Source organism: Protopterus annectens, chromosome 4.part0, assembly GCF_019279795.1.
Source record: "Protopterus annectens isolate FY-2018-M chromosome 4.part0, PAN1.0, whole genome shotgun sequence".
In the NCBI taxonomy this organism is placed as follows: Eukaryota; Metazoa; Chordata; order Ceratodontiformes; family Protopteridae; genus Protopterus; species Protopterus annectens.
In genome coordinates this window covers 18868657-18890842 of record NC_056733.1, presented here as the reverse complement: position 1 = coordinate 18890842, position 22186 = coordinate 18868657, and the positions used below count along the sequence as shown (strand labels likewise).

Sequence of the window (22186 nt, the reverse complement as noted above, 5' to 3'; positions counted from 1 at the left end):
ACAATTTGTTCTTTTGCAGTACTCCACTGTATCCTTAATGGATTAGAAGTTTATGCATTTATTTTACACTCTTTAGATTCTTTGTGCAGCTATTGTATGTATTCATTAATTAAACATTACTTATTTGTAAATGTGTTAGTTTGCTCACTATTTACCCATCCAGTGATTTTCTAGTGTTAAGTCAATCTTCCTCAGCAGCAGGTCTCTGACTTGGTCATTTAAATGCTACAGGCTATCTTATCTGTCATCAGTGAGCCATATAAATCGTCATTCTCACAGTCTTTAAATTTACGCTTCCTTAACTTGTCCTATTTCTCATCTCTAAAAGCATTAAAAACTTTTATAGCATCTTCCCCATGACCTATAGGAATTTTTGTAGCATGCCTGCAATTCTGGTTATTTTAGTGCTGGACAATGCTTTCACTCTCCAACAATCAAAGTTCCTCAATAGGAAATCACTGTCAGCGAGTTGTGCTGGAAGTGATTTCCTTTGGGGGTAATTTCCCCCTTTTTTCAAGTAAGTATGACTTTGATGTTGTTATGTATATATTCAGGGAGTGTGAAAGGGCTTGTCTCCCATATTGGGTGGTGCGGGGGGGGGGTTGGCGAGATGTGTTCAGCAGATGCAGTATGGCAATTCTAATCTTCAGTGCATTTGCTTTTGCCACTCATAACGGAAACTGCAATTACATGTACAAGTGGCATGCAGTTCAAAATTCTGAATCCATGATTTCGGTTCTCACACAAATTACCATACATGGTGGCTGTAATCCAAAATGATGAAGGTGGCAATGATTTATTCTTTAGGATGCAAGAACTCAGGTAATAGGTGACAGGAAATGGTTTAAATGTTTAAAGCTGATGTCTATTGCAACAGTGACTGACAGGTTTTCAATGTTTTTTTCCCTGTGGCAGAAAAGAAAAGGAATTATAGGTGAGATACAAAAAACAAAAATATGGAAAAGTCTGAGTTTGAATTATAGTACAAATTAATTTGTTGATTCATGTAGAATATTAACTACTATCAGTCACAAAAAGTTTATGAAATCACTGACTCCCTTTTACAAATAATGTTACCAATAAATATTTTTTGTCTAACTCTGATAGACTGTTCCTGTAGTTATGATGCTTGTGTGTTTAACGACACAATTCAATCACAGTAAAAACATCTTTCTGTAAAAAGATTTACTATTATAAATATTCTGTTTGGAAAAATATTTTACCCAGTCTATCAATATGCAACCAGCAATGCAGTGTGGGACAGAGTCAGATACCTTGCTGAAACCTAAGTGGGTAATGTTCATAAACCTTCGGTAGACTACTATGCTTGTTGCCCAATGTATACACTTTTACTGCATTTATACTCAAACCCAATAAGGAGACAAATACATAAATATTTAATGCCACTTTGGCACCAAACAAAAACAAATTCTCTTAGACCATACATAAGTCCAAAAAAAGCTTTTGTTTTCTATGATTAATTAATTAATTAATTAATTAATTAATTAATTAAACCAATTAATGCATTACTATTTCATTTAGCTGCTTTTTATACAGGCAATTTATCCTGGGATTCTTTAATAAACTCTTAACAAAAGGTACTTCAATAATTAAATGATCACATTAAATAAATACAAAATAAACAAATATTTTTCACTTTTATGCACAAATAACTAAATAAGTAACAATGGTAATAGAAAATCAGGATATGTTACTGTCAACACAAACTAATATAGAATAACAAAACGTTCAAATACTTTGCACAGAGAAGTGACATTACCTCTCAATCCATGTCAAGTTTTTCCTTTTCCTGATGATGATGATGGTGATGACGATGATGATGATGATGATAATGATAATGAAATTGTTTAGTTAATGGACTCTTAAGCAAATTTTTTTTTTATGTTCCAAAAACCTGTAATACAATTGTCATTGATGGTTTATTGTGAAATGTGTAGTACAACAGTGACTTGTTCTCATTATGATTACCAAACTCTAAGCATAAGACAATCTCATATTTTAACAAAGCCATGTCTTAGACACTGTTAAGCTTTTCAGTCACATCAATTGACTGAATAACTGACCACTTATTATGTCATGTTGCATATATTTCCAACACGTACATGGAGTGCAATAAAACACATCTCTGTGGCTGATTCCTCACAGCATGTTTCAGCACCCACTAAGGCCACAGATTATAACTATTTTGTCTGTTATTGTCTCCACTTGTATCTGCTGCAAAATCTTATCTAAAAATGTATTAATTTTGTAAGTGTGATAAATCTGTCATAGGTAAGTACTAGGCTAGGTACCCTTGTGAGCCATTTTAAGCCTAGCCATTTTCCCTTTTTGTGCTCAAAATAAACTATCCCATTTGGTTATAGACTGTCCTTACACATCTCATGGTTGATAATTATATATTACTTCTAATGGGAATAACTGGGATCATGCCATTAATAATCTGAAGTGACACATGCATAGGATAAAGCATTTAGGAGCTGCCTCTGTCCATGAGTAGTGCAGGGGGGAGTCCTCAGGTAAATTGTATGCTTCCCACCCATAGATTTAAATTGTACTTGAAAATGGACGGGGATTAATTTTGTTTTATGTGGATGGGGAATCTGTTCCACAGCAATGTTATCCTCCAAACGGTTTTGTTGATGTTGCAGAAGAGGTTTATATCTATAGACCAAATATTTCTGATGTCATTTAACTTGCTAATGTGCAGCAAATCCATCAGTAATGGGTCAGACGATACCTTGTTTGCTAGACACAGGTAAACCTCTTAGCATTCTGTAGGATATGAAGTATACTGACAGGGCTTAGAGTTGGCATATGTAGGACATGTTGTCCTTGTAGCCTTTTTGTAAGGTACCTCTGTGAGTGTTCCACTTGTTACATGTGTCAGGACACACACATCTCAAAAGGTCATTATATTCAATGATTGGCCTAATGTGGGCTTAGCAAAAGGGGGAAATGACATCCCTAGATCTGCACACAATCACTTTGTTTGTAAGCTCTGCAAATCAGGACATTCTTACAATAATAGACACATTAGTCAAACGTTAGGTCACTGTCAACATATGTTCCCAAATACCGAACATCAAAAGATATAATATCCCACATCTATTTGAAAAGACACAGTTAGATTTTGTTGCTTAAAACAGCAGAGGTTGGTAGTTTTATCTGAACTTACTGAAAGTCTGTAATTTTATTAGTTGTAATGTTTTTTTATAACAGGTTAATCTCATTTTGGGGACTATATGGGAGTAATTAGTGTACAGATTAACTATCTCTGTTTAGAGTCACATAATATGCATAAAAAGACTATGAGTCTTATTTTTAAGATTATTATCCTAAAGTCTGAACTATGCCATTACCAATGTTTGAAGACCTTGCATCACTGTGTCACAGTACTAGGCTTTAGCATCTTATATATTTATATAATCAGTCTGTGTGTGTGTGTGTGTGTGTGTGTGTGTGTGTGTGTGTGTGTGTGTGTGTGTGTGTGTGTGTGTGTGTGTGTCTGTGTGTCTATGTGAGTGGTTCTTGTTAAATCATGCAGAAACATTGCTTTTATGCTTCATTAATTTTTGAAAAGTAATTGAGCTACAGTTTGCTACAGAAATATTTCCCTCTTCAGGAGTATACACCTTAATGCTTATGTAGAGGAATCTAAAGTGATGCACAGGGTCTGATAAGTCATATGCTCTCTTTGAGTGCAGTCATGTCAGTCATATTACATCTGTCAATACAGTAATTTAGGTATGACTTATGGATACCATAGTAATTCTACCTTTACCAGATACCATATGGGAAAGAGCTTGGATATTCCAATCTGGCACTGACATCAGGCGGGAATCAACAAACATAACAAGTCAGTTAGGGTGCAAGATCAGTTATTTGAACCCCCCTGTCAGTCACTAACAGTACTGCAATAACTGCAGGAGTGGGTGAAGTTAAAAAAGTGAAAATACTTAGCGATGATTCATACCTGAACCTTGGCTAGTGCTTTTTGTTTACCACATTCACCTGTAGACTGCTTGTTCAGTTGCATTGCAATATGCTGTCTCCAAATGGAAATATATAAACAAAGAAACTTAAATGTTATATGCATTTAATAAAGGCAGTGCTTTATTGTTGTAATAATGTTTTACCTGAAAATGTTTTGTTGTTTAGGACATTCTTCAAAATGATGTATGTTCCCTTATTTTCATTAACATTTCACTGCAAAGTAATGTCCACTATTGTTTTGTCCTGTAGCAAGACATTATCCCACTGTGGTATAAGTATTAAATGTATTTACTTATTTCTCTTTCAGTTCCAGCTTCTATTCCAGAATTTTCATATAACACCAAATCCACCAAGGTACTCCTGGGGGAAAATGTGACTATGTCATGCTACTCAAAACAAGGGACTCCCCCAGTACAGTACAAGTTCTACAGAGGAGTTAAACTACTTGGCATTGTTACTATGAACAAACCACAGCCTGCAACACTCACAGTGACTGTGGACAGTGTTCAACACACTGGAGAATATAGATGCACTGCTGAAAACAGCATTACTATAGCACAGCATAGTAAACAAATGCAAATCAGAGTAATAGGTAAGTGAAATGTGATTAAATTCCTATCATGAAAAATAATTATCTTATATAATTTAGGATGTTGACCAAGTTGAATTTGCAGTTTAAAAAATACAATGTCACACACATAAACATAGTTACTTAAATAAATGGATACACAAACCCACATATATACACTTACACACGTGTGTGTGTGTGTGTGTGTGTGTGTGTGTGTGTGTGTGTGTGTGTGTGTGTGTGTGTGTGTTTGTGTCATACTAAGCATGACACACATAAAGATCCCCTGATTCCCTGCACAGACTATTATCAAAGCCCAGCATGGAGGGATTACTCAAGGATGTAATGGTGAAGTGCAGTGCACCGCTAAGTAATTTTTTTCTGCTCACCTGTAGTAATGCTACTATGTTACTCACTAAGCTGCAAAGGTTTTGCATTACCCAGTAGAGCTGAGATAAGTGTACTGCTGGTAACTAGCAGCCATATGTGTGCATTCTGGTCCATAGTGATGCAAGGAGGTGCTGAAAAATCCCCCCAAAAGTATTTTCCATGACAGTGGAAGTGTTGGAGAGCCACCATGAACAGCAAAAATGTGAGATGGAAAAGTGAGGTATAGGACACTAAGGAAAGACATAGCACATAGGGCAGATTGCATAGTAGTGGCAGGCTGAAAATCTTTTTCTGGGGCTAGACCTCACTTTTCATACAGTTAGAAAAGGGATGAGGTATATAGGGGTATGAAGATGGGGGCTGAGAGTGTAGGGAGGAATACAAACATTAGTACTAGAAAAGTCGATGGTTGTGCATACAAGATCTTGGGTTAACAAGGGATGGATGCATAAATACAGTGGATAGGCAAATGTTTCATAGGTTCATAGGTCAATTGCAGGCTGTTGATTAAGAGGACTATTAGTAGCCTAGCCACAACAGGGTAGGATCACATAATTTATGAAGTATGACATAGTAGGAAGGAGACTTAAATTTGATATGACTACACTGCGGTACTGCTGCAGAAGGGCTGAAAGGTTTCCTTTGTGCTTGCACTTAGATGAGTTCATAGGTTCATCTGTGTGTACTAGGCTAACAACCATTAGGGCCTTTTTAAGCCGAGCCATGCATCCCAAATCTCTGGCAAGTTCTGGTACCCTTGATAAGTGTAAGCAGGGGCTTGAGAGATGGACCATTTGCAAGTAGGGGCCTATAGGATGAACCATTTACAGGCCACCTCTGTCCATTAAACACACGGGTGCCAAATCAGGGATGAATTTCCTGCTCCCCTTCCAACTGTCCAAGTTATACTTGAATTGTGTTCGGGAGGAATTCATCTTCACATGGATGTGGTGACTGTTCCATAGAAGGAGTCATCTCCAGGATACATCCCTGTCTGTCCAGCTGGTCCTATTTATATCACAGGCAACATTTAAGTCTTTGGAACAGGTAATTCCAATACTGTTTGTTCTTCAGATATGCAGGAGGTCCATCAGGGCAGGGTCCAACCATGCGTTGTATACCAAACATAGAACTCCCCTCAACAGCCTTTAGGAGACATAATACAATGATAATGCTTTGAGGTGGTCTGCTTTGGACATGTTACTTACACTCTGTATTCTTTTCGTGAGGCACCTCTGTGGACATTCCAGTTGTTGGATGTGCCTGATTAAGTTCATACTAAAGGGGGCATTGTACTCAATTATAGGTCTGAGGAATTCTGAATATAGAGCAACAATTACCTCCTTGCACATAAATGCCATACCTTTGTTTAAAAGTTGCATAACATAGACTGATTTCTTCACTAAAGTAGACACATGATGGTCAGAGGCTAGATTACTGTCTACATGTGTCCCCAACTCCCTGACTACTAGGTAAACTTTTAGGGATGTGTTGTCAATATGATAGTTACCAGAGGTAGATTACTTTCTGAAGAATACTATTACACAGTTAGTACTAGTCCATGACTCTGACACAAGTTATTCCAAAAAATATTCAGTGAAGGTAAGTACCAGCTAATAGAACAATAAGCCTGACAATTTCAAATTAATTGCTAAACTTGATTTACTCAATCATTGTCTGAGATCATATTTTACATCCCTTAATGAATGTTAGGCAAGTTAGACCAAATGTTATAGCAGTGAAGTTATCACCTTTGGCATCAAACCAAAACAAAAATGTAGTTTTGTCTCCTGTATTTTTTAGGTGACTGCATGCTAGTTTAATTAAAAGTAACATGACTGAAACCTCTCTGATTGAGTAAAACAATACAGTTTGCATTTATACAATGCCAGTTCACCAAGTGTATTCCATCTCTTAGCCTTACATTGCTCTAAGAGATGTAAGAAATTTAATTTTATTCACTTCATTACTGATATTTTAGAGGCAAAGCAATATTAGCATTCAAAGCATTTAATGATGGTCTTTTACAGTCAATAGTTAACGTAACCATTCACAATAATATTTTTGCATTTAAACATAGAAACCTCAGTTTTGTTATTCCCAAGCATCATTCTTCTAGGAGGGGTAACTATATTATAGAGGATTATGATCCGTCGTCGATCATAACCTGCTTATATTGTGTTCAAGACATGGTTGCCAAGAAATTTACCTTAAGAGTGAAGCTCTAGAGGTGAATCCTGACATCCATGTTACACATAATTAAATGTTGTAATCAGAGACCTGATCATAATTATTTGTAGTGTATGGAGCTTTATCTTCTCCATGTACTACTGGTTACAGGAAAAAGAAGCACTAAGTGATTTGCCAGCTTTCAAAGCTTTAAAGCACTTAGCAAGTACTGAGAGAAAGTTAGTCTTTTATGATCATACTCACCTTTCATTCCCTTCAACTGTCCAGATTTTTGCAGAATGTCGATATTTTTGCCTCATATGCTTGTTCCTCATAAAATATGTAGTTTTCTGAAAAATCACTGAGGCTTGAAGTCACTAAAGAAAGACATACATTTGTGTTTCAGACTTCATATCTTTCAGAAAATACAGATGAACACAAATCCTGTTATTCTAGCAGCTTTGTAAGTTTATGAGACAGCCAGGGACCCATTACTGGGACAGACAGCAGGGAAAAACAAATCATCACTGCTGTTTGTTGGTAATTACTGGCATATTTGACAGCCAGGGTGAGACCTGACCTTAAAAAGCTAAACAAGAGGTGCTTAACATTTGTAAAGACTGGGTCTCATGCTATAGTAGTACTTAACTCATTTGTCTTTTTTCTGAATATCAGAGAGTAAACAATGCACTTGTTGCTCTACACTGCTGTTATCCCAAAAGTTTCTAGTAGATTACTATCCACTATTAGACTCTCAACAAATATGAGTAACTTCAAGAAAGTCTATATAACTGACTCAGAAATGAAACTTTTAACACAGTGTTTTTTGAATGGCCTTTGGCCTATTACACTGGATAATTTCAAAAAGAAACATAGAAACTCTAATGATAAATCACAAACCACTGTTCTACTAGAATGACAGCTGGCTGGAGACCAAACTGTAAGTTTTAGTGCTTCTTCCTTGAGCTTCTTCAGAAACAATCCATAAAATGCATGCAATACATTTAAAATGCATACAATAAATTTAAACCACAATTCTAAATGTCATGTGACCATGTCTACAAATCGTATCATACAGTGGCGGCTGATGAATTCAAATCAAAGGGGGGCCGCAGGAAACAGCTGAGTGGGTAGGGCCAATGGGAAGGGGTGTGTCAAACTAGAATGGGGTGGAGCTATGCTCAATACTACAAAAACTGGGACTTTAATTAAATATGCTGCCCTGGGTGCCAAACCATCATTATGAGAGTCTAATCAAGACAAAATGAAGTGTAGAAGAAAAAAAATTTCAATGCATTGGCTACATGACAGCTTAATTAATATCTAGATGGAAACAAAAAGGTTGTAAGGCATGAAAAAATAAATTACTTTTTAAATACATTACTGGAATGCCAGTCCAAATCAAGTATAAAAAAAACAAACAGCACTCAACTCAAACCACTTCTCTTTGCACTGCAGTTCTAATTATAATTTATATTTAGCTTGATAAAAGTACCAAGTAACATGCTGAAAGTAGCAATCTCTGTGATACCCCTATTTGTAAAAATGTTTCTTATCCAAAAAAGACCTGCTGCCTGACAACAGCTATCTACTTGTTTCCTTGTTTCATGGGGAAAACATGATCAAAGTAAAGAATGAGCAGCAAACAAGAAACAAGCTCAAGATAAATTGCTCAAAGGATAATGCACAGGTTATGGACAATGCATGATAGATTGGCAGTCTGTTTAGTTTACAGGTAAAGCCGGCAAAGATGACTGCAAGTTTCCAACAAATGTAATGAGCTCCTGAAAATATTATAATCCTGCCCTTTATTATAAATACTGTCATATGCATTTCAATACCTAAGGCTTATATGTTATCTACTTATGTAAATATTTTCTGCATGGCAACAACAAAAAGGCTTTCAATGTTGGTAATTCTTTAACAGTATGCTTATTAAAGCTTACTTGCATCTTACAATCTCAGACAAGCTTACCTGATGGTCATTAAAGCATTGCTAGTTAAACATAGAGCAACAGGCATGGCATCAACATAGTAAGAAGCATAAATCAACAGTATAAAAATATGACAGAAAACTAAAGCATTCTGCAAAATCAAGGACAGATGAAAAGCCAATGTAGTACTTGTGTCTACCTTGGATGGGGGGGGGGATACTCTGCACACCTACACTGCATAACTGCTCCTTGCCTTGTTTGGACACACCCAGAGTCACTACATGGGAGAGTGGGGTGCAACAAGTATGTCAGAATTTGAAATGTCTCTTGCTAACAGTGATGGCCCTGACATATTTGTCATACCTCTAAAGCTCAGAGCAAGTAATCTGGACAAAGCCATAAATAGAAGTGGGACAAAGGTCCAAAAATAAGGGCAATTTTTAAATATTGCTCTTATAAACTTAGAAAAATAATAGAATAGTAGGTCTTGCATTAGTATGAATATTCCAAAGGGTATGAAATCTGAAACTCAAATGTCTGTCATTATTTTCTAACTTCAATCTTTAATGATCTGCTACTAATTTACCAGAAAAAAACACAATTTTATGAAAAACAGACCAAAAATGTGATGTAAACATATAAAATAGCCACACAATACAGCTGGGAACGTAGCAAAGAATAGACACTTTTTTTAATATTAGTATTGTTAAGTTGAGCAGCCGACAAAATAAGAAAATCTACATGCATTTCTGAAATAAAAGTAATCTATAACTCTGATCATTATAACTATTTATTAATTGTAAACCGTCTACATTTTCTTCCAAAATTGCCATTTTGCGGAGGGATTATTAGGGGGAGAGCAATATTTTGAGCCAATATCGGGGACAGTTGAGAGGTTTAGATATACCTAATTCTTTAAAGCAATTTATTTGTACATACCTCTCAACTTCTTAATGCAAGAAATCTGGAAAAGGCCTAATATATTGGGGGAATATACAAGCAGTACTAAAAATTGCTCTTGTATAAACTTAGACAGTTGATAGACTAACAGGTCTTGCTTTAGCATGAATTTTTCTGAAGGGAATGAAGTCTGAAACTCAATGTCTGTCATTATTTAGTGACATCATTCCTAAATGATTTGCCAGAAAACTACACATTTTATGAGGGATAAACCAAAAATAAGAAGCAAAAATCTATTCATTCTGTGAAAATCTGGACAGTTGAGAGGTATAGTTCAGCCAGGGCTGTCTTTGAGTTTGCCACCCTTCCCCCTCACAAAATTATGGTTGAATGGGGCCTCTCCCCTGCAGCCATTCCGATGTCCCATTACTTGGCTATTTTACCCCATTTACCATACACACTGCAATGTGCATACTGCTATACTTCGACAAAGATTTGGATTTCATTTAAAAGTTTTATTTTACATTTTACAGCACAAGCACTAATAGACATCTGCTAAACAAAGCAATGCAGTCTCACAATGAAAACAGACTTAGCATTAAAACTTATCTGCCCTTGAAATTCATATTCATTGAAACAGTATTAAAACTGACATTCAAAGAAAAATACATCTGGCCAGTGGCAGATAAAGATTAACTTTGGTCTGCTTTCAAATCATAGGCCCCTTGCACATGAAACATACATGTGTTCTTTGATACACCTTCCTGATTGTATTAAATAATATTCCTTGTATAATACTGTACAGTTGTTAGACAGCGTTTTAAATGTATTGTTTTGAACATTTCTCCAGTAAACAATGAAACAAAATGCATGCAACAATAATAACAAAACTGCCCAATTCAGAACATTTCCATCATAAAAGTCTACTCAAACTTCTAAAGTCCACCAGTATCAGTAAATATGCACAATCTCTGCAGAAGTAAAAGTCGTCTAAATAATCCCACATTAAAGAGATCTGTAACTAATGAAGAGGTTGCTGCTTGCAAACAGCTTGATATTTCAATGTTTCATCTACAAATAAAGTGTCTGTTGGCCTTGAGGAATAAATTGCCTACGTTACATTAAAAAAAGATAAGCTAGTAATATTGCAATAGGGAATTGATGGCAAACTGATAACAGGTTCATAGTTACTAGGTATCTCTGCCAAAGAGGACATTCTCAGGACTGCAGCATCCACCCCCTTTAAAAGTATAACATAGTACAGTATCAGCAATATATCTACATACTGTGGGAGTAGAACCCACAGCCTTCTGTATCAAAAACAAGTATACTACCTGTTGTGCTATTAACAATACAAGCAAACTCAGTATAAGCAACACTAAACTTCTCTTCCCCTAAAGCTCTCAGCTCCTTGTAAAATCCACTCGACACTCAACTGTATCTCTCAACTATGCAGTGCAAGAAATCTGGAAAAAGCCAAAATTTATTAGGGGGGTGACAAAAGCCCAAAAACCAGGGACATGTTTTAAACATTGCTTGTATAATCTTGGAAAGTTGCTAGAATAAAATGCTGTATTACCACCATGCATTTCACTGCCAAGTCTTGAACCCAAGAATCTGTGCACTACATACCACTATGCCAAATCAGCTGTTTCTTGAAAGACATGAAGACTGAAACTTAAATGGCTATAATTTAGTGAATTCAGTTCTCACCACAGCTCTCAACCTCTTAGCATAAAACACTTGGACAAAGTCAATGATGGGGGAATACAGCCCCCAAACATATTCAGTTAATTCAGTACTCACCATAGCACTCAACCTCTTAGCACAAAAAATCTGGACAAAGCCAATAATGGGGGAATATAGCCCCAAAAGTAGGAACAAATTTCAAATATTGATCTTATAAACTTAGAAAATTGCTAGAATAAAAGGTTTTGTGTTACCATGTACTTTCTGAAGAATATGAAGTCTGAAATTCAAATGTCTGTCATTTAATGAATTCATAATCCAGAAAACCACAGATTTTATGAGGAACAGAACAAAAATATGATGCAAAAATCTGAATAGCTTTCACAAGTGATGGTGAGTAGGGAATTTAGGCTCTTGCTACCTGCACCCAAGGTACAGGGTTTGAGCCTGAGTTATTCTCTCTAGCCACCAGGTATATTAAATTGAGTCTACACACACACACACACACACACACACACACACACACACACACACACACACACACACACACACACACACACACACACACACACACACACACACACACACACACACACACACACACACACACACACAAACACACGCGCACACTACCTGAGTTTGGGGTCCATCCATCCCAGCTTTGTCTGAAATCCCTCTTCCTGCTGCAACTTCAAAGTCCCAGCTCCATTGAAATACAAAAGTCCTTACCGCAAGGGCAGCTATCATCCAGTCTGCAGACGTTGCAGTCCGATCCCCTTCCAGTCTATGCAGTTGTAACTGCATAGACTTGTGGTGTTCGTGAATGCCGAGAACTCATACGCTGAGTTCCTGGACTTGCTAATTTGTTTTTTATTTTGTTTTTCTTTTCTTTTTACAGCTGAGGGGCTGCAGTCCTGTAGTCCAATAGCACAAGCCACCCCAGGTATCATATATTTTGTTTGTGAATGAAGGACTTCATAACCACATGATTCTCTTAACCAATAGATTTCCAACAAACTTTTGTTAATGAAATAACTTTCTAAGGTGCCAGTTAAAATTGTAAGTGCAATAATAAAACATGAAATCAAATAAATACAACACATCTTTGTAAAATATCACAATAATAGAGTTAAAACAAATGTTTGTAAAAATGTTGCACTACAATCTCTGTGCTAGTAAAAAACATTTCAAATTGATATATTCATTAAGCCCCAGTCTTTTACCTGCAGCAAGCCGTATCTGCCATTTGGCTTCTCAGCATTCTAACAATATGTTATATTTCCACTGAAGTTAGCTAATTCTACTCATGTGGGAAAAAGGGATAGGTTAACTACTCCACAAGATTTACAATTAAATCCATCTCTTGCAATAATACTTTTATTTGTTGCTTCAACAAAAACACTAGAGCTGTTACTACTAAAATGGCAGTACTAACAATGCCCACACTTAATGGTACCTGCTATTTTGTTGTTAGCCGAATATGTGCTCCTGGACCCTTCTAACATATTGTTGATGTTCACTGATTTTTTTATAAGCAAATAATGGCTTCTGACCTAACATTTCTGTCATTTCTTTATTCACCAATATGATTTCCAATTATTGTTCAGAATCTTCCTAAGTGTACTGGCATCTATAATAATGGGCAATGGGAACTCTCCTCTATAATGTATGCCATGTGTATTATTTTGTATATTATTGATATGGTGTTTAATAATATCAGTGGTAGTGTTTGCAGGGCTCATCTTTAAAATTGGTTTAGCTTTATTTGATCTTAATTTTTTACTTCATGTGCAATTTCTGATAGTAAACTTTCTTTGTAACCCCTTTCAGAAAATAATCTACTTAAGGTATATTATTTCTTCAAAAAAAGGAGCATCTTCACTAGTCTGATAAACTATCCTTTATCACCCTCCTTTTCATATGGAATGGGTGTTGATTTTGTTTGTGCAAATAATTGACAAAGGTTTCCTTTCTCTGTATCTTGCTAAATAATTTGCTGTTGTTTATTCCTATTTCCAATTTAATGTCAAGAAAATGAATCTCCTTCCCCAAACCATTTAAGGTAAATTTGAGAAATGAAATAATTTAATTTAGGTAGTCAAAGAATGTTGTAAACTTTTCCTTAGTTCCTCTCCAGATAAAAAACAAATCATCAATAAACAGCTTATAAAAAAGCATTTTTGGATAGTGGCTTTTAGTGTAATTCTATTTAAATGCAACCATTAGTAAATTGGCATAAACGGGAGCCATTCTGGCACGCACTGGTACTCCAGTATTTTATTTGTAAAATTCATTGCCAAATTGAAAAAAATATATGTTATCTATTACTAATTCTAAAAGCACGCCAATGGTATTGATAAAGGTGTTTTCAAGGGTGCTGAATCTAATTAAGTATTTCCTCACAAATTCAATTCCTGTGTTGTGTGGAACACACGTGTACAAAGAAAGTACATCAACAGAGCATAGCAAACATTAATTTCCATTAAATCTGTGCTTAACTGATTTGTCTTTTTCTGAATATCAGTGAGTAATCATCTCACTCACTGCACTACACTACTGCTTTCCCAAAATTTTCTAATAGAGTACTATCCCTATTAGACTCTCAACCAATATGAGTAACTTCAAGAAAGTCTATATAATTGACTCAGGGATGAAATGTTTAACATAGTGTTTTAATGGCCTTTGAAATATTTCACTGGATAATAACCTATGAACCTGTGAACCTTCAGCTTCACTTAAAGTAAAAATAAGGGTTATTATGTTTGACTAAATGGCATACACAACTTTAGCCCCACAGAACTGTAATAGCATCTTAGTTTTTGAATGCTAATACAGCTCTAGAAATTAAAAAATCTCAGCAGTAGCAACAACATAAATCCAACATAAGGTACAGGTCGGCACAAATGACTCCTCACCTTGAACAGGTCACAATTTATTCAATAAAAACAATAAAAACAAGAATATTTGAGAACGAACTCTGTATATGAATAGGAGTTAAGCGCTTTCATCTGTCTAATGCAGACTTCTTCAGAACTGCCATCTTTACTTCAATATCTGTTTTATACACAATTTTGGCGCCAAAACCTTTTGCGATTTAAAATGATATCTTCTTAATACAACAATGCTGTTCAAGGTGAGTAAAATGAATAAAGTGCACTGTGAATATAAATGCTAACTTGTTAACAATGTAGGAATAACCACTTATGGGAGATGCACTTCTTACCAAAGCATACTCAAGCCCTCTTTCTACTGGTAGTACTGTTCAAAGCCAAGTATAACAGAGGTTAGCTCAATAAAACAGCCTCAGTCACACCTCCAGGAGTCTGTACCACAGCTGTAAACATGAGTGAGGCTGGAGCAGGCATATGTTTAAGTGACGTGTGGAAATTTAGTTGAATGTACTTTTAATTGAGTGGAGCTTTGTTTGAGTATTGTTGGTGTTGGAAGGAGGAAGTTGGATTATAGAAAATAAACATTTTCTTGATCTCTAATTCAAAAAGTTTTGGAAGCACCAAACATTTCAGCATTAGGGTGAGGAAGTGTGTGAGTGTGTGTGTGTGTGTGTGTGTGTGTGTGTGTGTGTGTGTGTGTGTGTGTGTGTGTGTGTGTGTGTGTGTGTGTGTGTGTGTGCACACTGCGTGCATGTGTGTGCGTGTGTTGGTGTGTAGGTGAGTGTGTGTGTGTGTGTGTGTGTGTGTGTGTGTGTGTGTGTGTGTGTGTGTGTGTGTGTGTGTGTCTGTGTGACTGTGTTTGCAGGTTAGGGTTAAAGTAAGGACTAAAAAAGAGGATAGATTTAGTATTGTATGTGTGCTATTGTTTGTGGTGTGTGTATGAGTAGAAGATGTGTATTTCAGATATTAATGCCAAAAGTTTTGGATATACCACAAGTATTGGAATTAGGGAGCGGGAGTTTGTCTGTCAGTGTTTGTGGGTTAGAATTAGAGTTACACCTAGGGAAAATGATAGGTTTATTGTTGTTTATGTGTGCTGTTATGTGTGGTATATGTCTGAGTGAAAAAAATGTGTGTTTAGGGTACTAATGCCAAATGTTTTGGCTATACCAGAAATGTTGGCATTTGGGAGTAAGAGTTTATCTGTGAGCATTTGCAAGTGAGGATTAAAGTTATGCCTAAGGAAGGGGATAGGTTTAGTGATTTGCATGCTTATTTTTGTATGTGGTATATGTCTGAGTGTCTTTAGTATTGGTAGTGATATGGCAAGGGTTCTTCTAAGGTAAGAATAGGTTTGGGTTAGGGGCAGGATTATGGTTAGCATACATTAGTAAGGTGGTGGGAGGGGATGAAGCTTTTGTACCATTTCCACAGCACGGTACATGCTGGACTAGTAGGTATACAGAGACCTATAAAATAAGCATTGTTATAATCTCAGATGCAAATATCAGCACTTTGAATAACTACTTTATTTTTAGTTAGTTGCATTTCTTTACCAAGAAAGTCTGACTGGGCTTTACACTGGTGGCCTGGAGAGAAAAGCTCCACAAAATCACCCTAACAAACAATCATGCAACAACAGTTCAACAAAGAAAATAAATTTCAAACCAGTTTCAACAATATCATACAATGTAATAAATACATTTACATTGCCGTAATCAAGTCAAAAGTGTAATAGTAGTATAATCTGAAGATGTGAGTAATGAGACACATAAAGAATATATCATAGTTTTGCTGCTGAATAAACTGGTTTTATGAACAAATCTTCGAATATGCAGTTTGGAAAGTAGAAAGAGTCAGGACAGGAATCAAATGGAATATACATGCTATTGTTATAAATGGATTTGTCGATATGGAAATTCAGCACAGAAGGTATATAGATATGTGGAGTAGTTGAGAAAAGCAAAGACAGAGGTTACAACAGATATATGGTTGGTCTGTGAGTGGCATAGACTTGGAGGAGGAAGAAAAAGGAGGGGGAATCCCACTTTTAGATAGCAGATGGACAATAAAGTTGGTAAGATAGGTCGGATGGTCATGACAGTATAATGATCAAGATGCTTCGCCTGTGTGGCATACAAGCACAAGTGAGTGACAGAACAGGAAATAAGGTGGGTAGCATACCTCTCAACTGTCCAGATTTTCACAGAATGTCCAGATTTTTCCTCTCATTTTTGGTTCCACATAAAATTTGTGGTTTTCTGGCAAATCATTGAGGGTTGAAGTCCCTAAATAATACTAAATAATGACAGACAGTTTGAGTTTCAGACTTCATATCCTTCAGAAAATATATAATGCCAAATCTGTCATCCTATCGACTTTCTAAGTTTACATGATAAATATTTCAAATTGGTCCCTATTTTTGGGCATTTGTCCCCCCATTTTGTATGGCTTTGTCTAGATTTCTTATGATGTGAGATAGAGAGGTATAATTTCAGCTGTAACTTAAAATTTTGGAAAATTGCTGAACAGTCTAAGAGTTGGAGTAAATATATACTAACTATTTACTATATACTAATTATAAGACACGTGAGTATAGGAGCATGACCTTCATAATTTGCTTGAGTATGACACATACACATACACATTATGTCTGTTTGCAAGTTATTCCATGTGTCTGGCACAAGCTTCCTTATCCTATAAATACATCTAGAAACATAACTCAATATAAAAATCAGTTAGACAAGTGGATTAGAAAGCATCTTTATGACACTAGTTTGAGAGTGGCAATGCTCCATCACAGCCAGTTTGCCTAAACACCTGAACACTGAATCACAAAACTGAAATTTTCAACTACTTCCTTCAGAAGTGTTTGCTCTTTGACAGTGCACATCCTACAACAGGATATTTCCAAATGTGTCATATAAACTAAAGAATACAGAGCAGTCAGCACAAACTGGTCAGGTTCATGGAGAATTTAGAATATTAGTAAATGGAATAAGTACATATATAACGTCTATCTTTTTACTAACAGCAGCATGTGTGAGGGGGGGGGGTGTATATGTGTATGTGTGTCTGTGGCAGGGTGTGTGCTTGACAAAGCTGTCATCTATGCCAAATCAGCTGTTTTAAAATGTGTTAGCATCATGTGTTTCACTGTCAAATATTGAACCCAGGACCCTGTGCACTACAGTCAGAGCAACATACCACTATGCCAAATCTAGTTAAGTTAGATTTGTTATCTTTAATCATTATCTAAGTAAGATAATTTCATTTAATGGAGCCACCAAATCTGCATAAAAGTGCTTAATATCCAATATATTAAATAGCAAGTATTCTCACAACCTTAATATAATTAAATATTTGTACTATTATACCAGTTTCAGATAAATGAATCTAACATAGAGACAAAAAAGAAATTTAGATTGTAACATCAACTTCTTTGTTTTGAATCTAGGGCAAAGATGTTAAACATAGCATTTCTTTTCGCATCGGAAGCATGCCAAGAACATACCTCAATATACAAATAGCAGGAGGGAAGGTATTTTCAAATAAAACAAATAAGCAGCTACTTTCTCTAAAAGACACAAATAAAAATAATCTACCTTGCAACAATGTCTTGAGGGCATAAGTTGAAGAATACATTAAACTGAAAAAAATAGCGAAGTAGAAACCTAGTGTTTCATGACACTCAAAAATGTTGTCTATTCTGTAAGGACAAGCTTTTTGTGCTGAAAAAATCCAAGTTATATTTAAAAGTGGTCCTAGCTTAAAATTGAAATAATATTTATCAGGTTTAAATGCATACAAATAGCAAAACAAAGTCACCTGGGGCTTTATTTCTTGTCTCTGACAACCATCTCATCAAAGCCCACTCACTCAAAACTGAGAGACCAAACAGCAGTCCTGCAAACGTATTTATTACCTACTGCTGAATTCCAGTGACCTTGGCAGTACTTCTACTCAATGGGGGTGGTGGAGCAGCCTACATGGGGAGTAGCTGTTAAGGGCTTTGCTCCCCCATACTTTTTTATTTTTGTCGGAATCCCTTTTTCTTTGTTAGCCTCAGCCTAGCAGACTTCAATGAAATGTTCGCCAGAAGGATATGCTACATCATGGTCTAGTATACAGTAAGTATGCAGCAGCTGATAATGAATATGAAGGGACTGTAGCATTGGCTGCACCAGTCTGTCTCCTTCCCTCTGAGGATGTGCATGTTGATCCTCCACATGCAGTCCCCCTGAGGATGTGCATGTTTGTCTTCCACATGCAGTCCCCCTGAGGATGTGCATGTTGATCCTCCATATGCAGTCTCCTTGAGGATGTGCATGTTGATCCTCCATATGCAGTCCCCTTGAGGATGTGCATGTTGATCCTCCACATGCAGTCCCCTTGAGGATGTGCATGTTGATCCTCCAGATGCAGTCCCCCTGAGTATGTGCATGTTGATCTTCCACATGCAGTCCTCCTGAGGATGTGCATGTTGATCCTCCATATGCAGTCTCCTTGAGGATGTACATGTTGATCCTCCACATGCAGTCCCCCTGAGGATGTACATGTTGATCCTCAAAATGCAGTCTCTAGCAGACACTAGAACCACTGATCAACCTTATCAAGCTCAGGTCACCTTAACTGTAGTCTGGGCTTTATCCCTCTATACCAGTGAATCTGGTATTATATTCAAGTTTTGTTTAGTGTTTCTTGGACATGTCTGGAAACATTCCCTAGCAAGAGTTTTAAGTATTGCTCAAGAACATCAGAGTTTTGTGGCAGTCATCTGTATCATTAAACAAGATTCCCTTCACAGGTGCTGGTGGAGGGTGGGAGTGAGCTGGCGATGCTACATCACCCATTCTGGGAATGAGAGGCCGTATGACCAGCTACATGACTGAGACATAGAAGAGGCAGGTATACAGCTTGGAGCAGAAAGAACAGAGATGTGTGCAACACTGAACTGTGTGTATCCACAGTAGCTGCAATCAATGCAAGCAAGGGTATATGTGTGTATCTTCTGAATAGCATAATAGGGTATTTCTAACACATGATTGCCATTGAGATTGCAGGGTAAGACCATTACATAATCCTGATGGCTGACTCAATGATAGCATCTTTCAATTTACAAACTCTAGCCAAAGCCTTGCTCCTATAAGCTCTTCAAGTCATTGTATGTTAATGATCTTATGCTAGTATATGACTTTTTGATGAGTTCCTTTGGTTTAGTTAACAGGGAGTTTGGTCATCTGTTTAATTGACTGCATTTGGTTGACTACACAGATAGCTGACAGGTGTGCGAGATCATGAATTCCTGGGTAGAGGAATATTCCCTTTCCCTGGGATTGTGCGATCTCAAAGTTAAACTATATAATTAGCAGGGTAGGGTGCAGGGGGACTTACCCCCTGCAAAAACTGATGTTTTAAAGTTGCATGTGCTGAGATTCTTCCTGGGCACATGCACACTGGGAAGTCAATATTTCCATTTTCGACATAATTTGTTTTACTGTCATTCATGTTAGTCGCCAACTGAAGATAAATGCTTTCAAACATATAATCATCTCATGCTACTTTTTTTGGGACACTGCTATTCAGTAACCTACTTTTACTGACTATGCACCAAGATGCCTTGGTGTTTGCCTCAATGACACTTACCTGTAAAACTAGATAACTAGAAAGGGTATCCTTTACTGTGACAATATAATTAAGTAATTTGCACCTAATGACAGCTCAATGCTTGACATGGCATCATATGAGGCAGAATCTGTATGTCGAGTGAAACCTCAGAGTGCCTTCCAAACAATTTCTCTTTTTACCTAATGACATAAAAGTTCATTGGTAAACATACATTAACTGCACTGAGATGTTAAAATGAAAGTCTACATGTTCTCCCTGTGTTCTTGTCGGTTTCTTCTGGATACTTCAGTTTCCTCCCACATTCCAAAGACATCTAGTATGTGGATTGGACACTCTAAATTGGCCATAGGTTTGAATGTGCATGTAAGTGTTTGGTATGGAAGAACTACCATGACAGGTCTAACCACTCAGTGGTATGAACCTCAGTTCTAAATGATTGCCACTGTTGAAGATATATCCCAACCCCATGTGCAAAAAATGGGAAAAAGGGATTGTGGATGGATTTATAACTAAAGTTTTAAGACATGAGACTATAGAAAATGGAACTTTATTATGCTGGTGAATGGATAAAGGGTCCCTTGGAGGTAGAAGTTATTTTAACTCGTTTCTAGCATGGCCACTTGATCCTCTGACCACATGATTCTGTTTTCTAGCCACCCAGCAGTGACCTCTGATGCTGCTCCTAGAAGACCACATAACTACTTCTTTGGGCTGTAATTCATTCTGTGCAGAAGGTTTAGAAGTAAACTCCTTGACTGCTTCTAAGACCATGCTACCAGCCAGCTCTTTATACTAAAAAAACTCCAGCTATACTCTGTGGCATATCATCTACTCAGAGGTGATCTCTGCTTAACATATAAGGCCATGTCAAACCCTGAGCTGTTGGACATGCTCCACTTAAAGAAATCCAAATCCCTCAAAGCCACACGCTCCAGGGATCTAAACCTTGTCATCACAATGAACAAAACATGTTGGAGGGATAGGTTCCTGACCCAGAGACTCCCCATACTCTGGAATAGACTGCCCATACATGTCAAGCAGAGCGCCTCCTTGGCCCTCTTCAAAAGGAACCTTGATGATTGGATGTGACAAAGGAAATTCACCCTGGGGATCATGTCAGTCACCCTGCTAGACAGGGGTCCAGGGAAGTAAATATTGTGGGAAGAAATATCCAGGGAATTGTTATGGCTATGCTTGTATAGGCCCTAGGGCCGATAGCCAAGTACCAACCTATGAATCTATAATTATTTGTTGTGCATTAGGTAACATGATAGCTACTCCATATACATAATAGCAGAAAGAAATCATTAAATGTGGTTCACTTACTAGTTTACTTTACATTGTATTCTTGGAGCAGATTTGGAATAAACAGATAATCTTTTTTACATAAGTTTACTTGTTTTTTATCTCACAGTCCCAATCCGAACTGCAAGCTTATTGGTCATACCTGAAAATGGTGAAGTAGAAGATGGAAAGGAGTTGATATTTGTATGTTCTGCAAACAATGGTTCTTGGCCAATCACATTTTCATTGTATCGAGTAAAGGAGCAGAAACCTCCCAAGCAGAGAAAGGAAAATGCAGTGTCGGCAGCTTTCTTTCACAAACCTGTCTCATCTGAGACACAGGGACAGTATTACTGCACAGCTACAAACAATGCTAATATGACTGCACAAAGTCCCGTCATCACCATAACAGGTATGCTATCTGCTTGTATCAAACAAGTATCATTTCACCAGATAATTACGCATTTTTAAATGCACAATTAATTAAAATTATCTATCTATCTAATGAATGTATCTATCTATCTATCATATATCTACCTATCTGTCTTTGCAAATGCTGTCATTCAAATTGTATATAGTCATTAAATTACCATGTTGGGATTTTCAAAACCTTTCAATATAAAATATGCAAAATTAATATGGGATTTCTAATAAACATAACACAGCTATACTTTGTCATCTTCTTCATTTAGCAAAAACTTTTAGAGTATGTGAACTAG

The 22186-nt window shown here is 36.7% G+C and overlaps 1 protein-coding gene across 3 annotated transcripts in view; it reads left to right on the top strand.

The window, feature by feature from the left end:
* The window catches only part of LOC122799168 (platelet endothelial cell adhesion molecule-like), an 879258-nt gene that overhangs the window by 521930 nt on the left and 335142 nt on the right, over window positions 1-22186 (top strand). For all 3 annotated transcript variants that reach the window (XM_044068057.1, XM_044068059.1, XM_044068058.1), the window contains 2 exons: window positions 4322-4606; window positions 21598-21879. In XM_044068057.1, the coding sequence (XP_043923992.1) occupies window positions 4322-4606; window positions 21598-21879 (567 nt within the window). The remainder of the gene's footprint in view (window positions 1-4321; window positions 4607-21597; window positions 21880-22186) is intronic.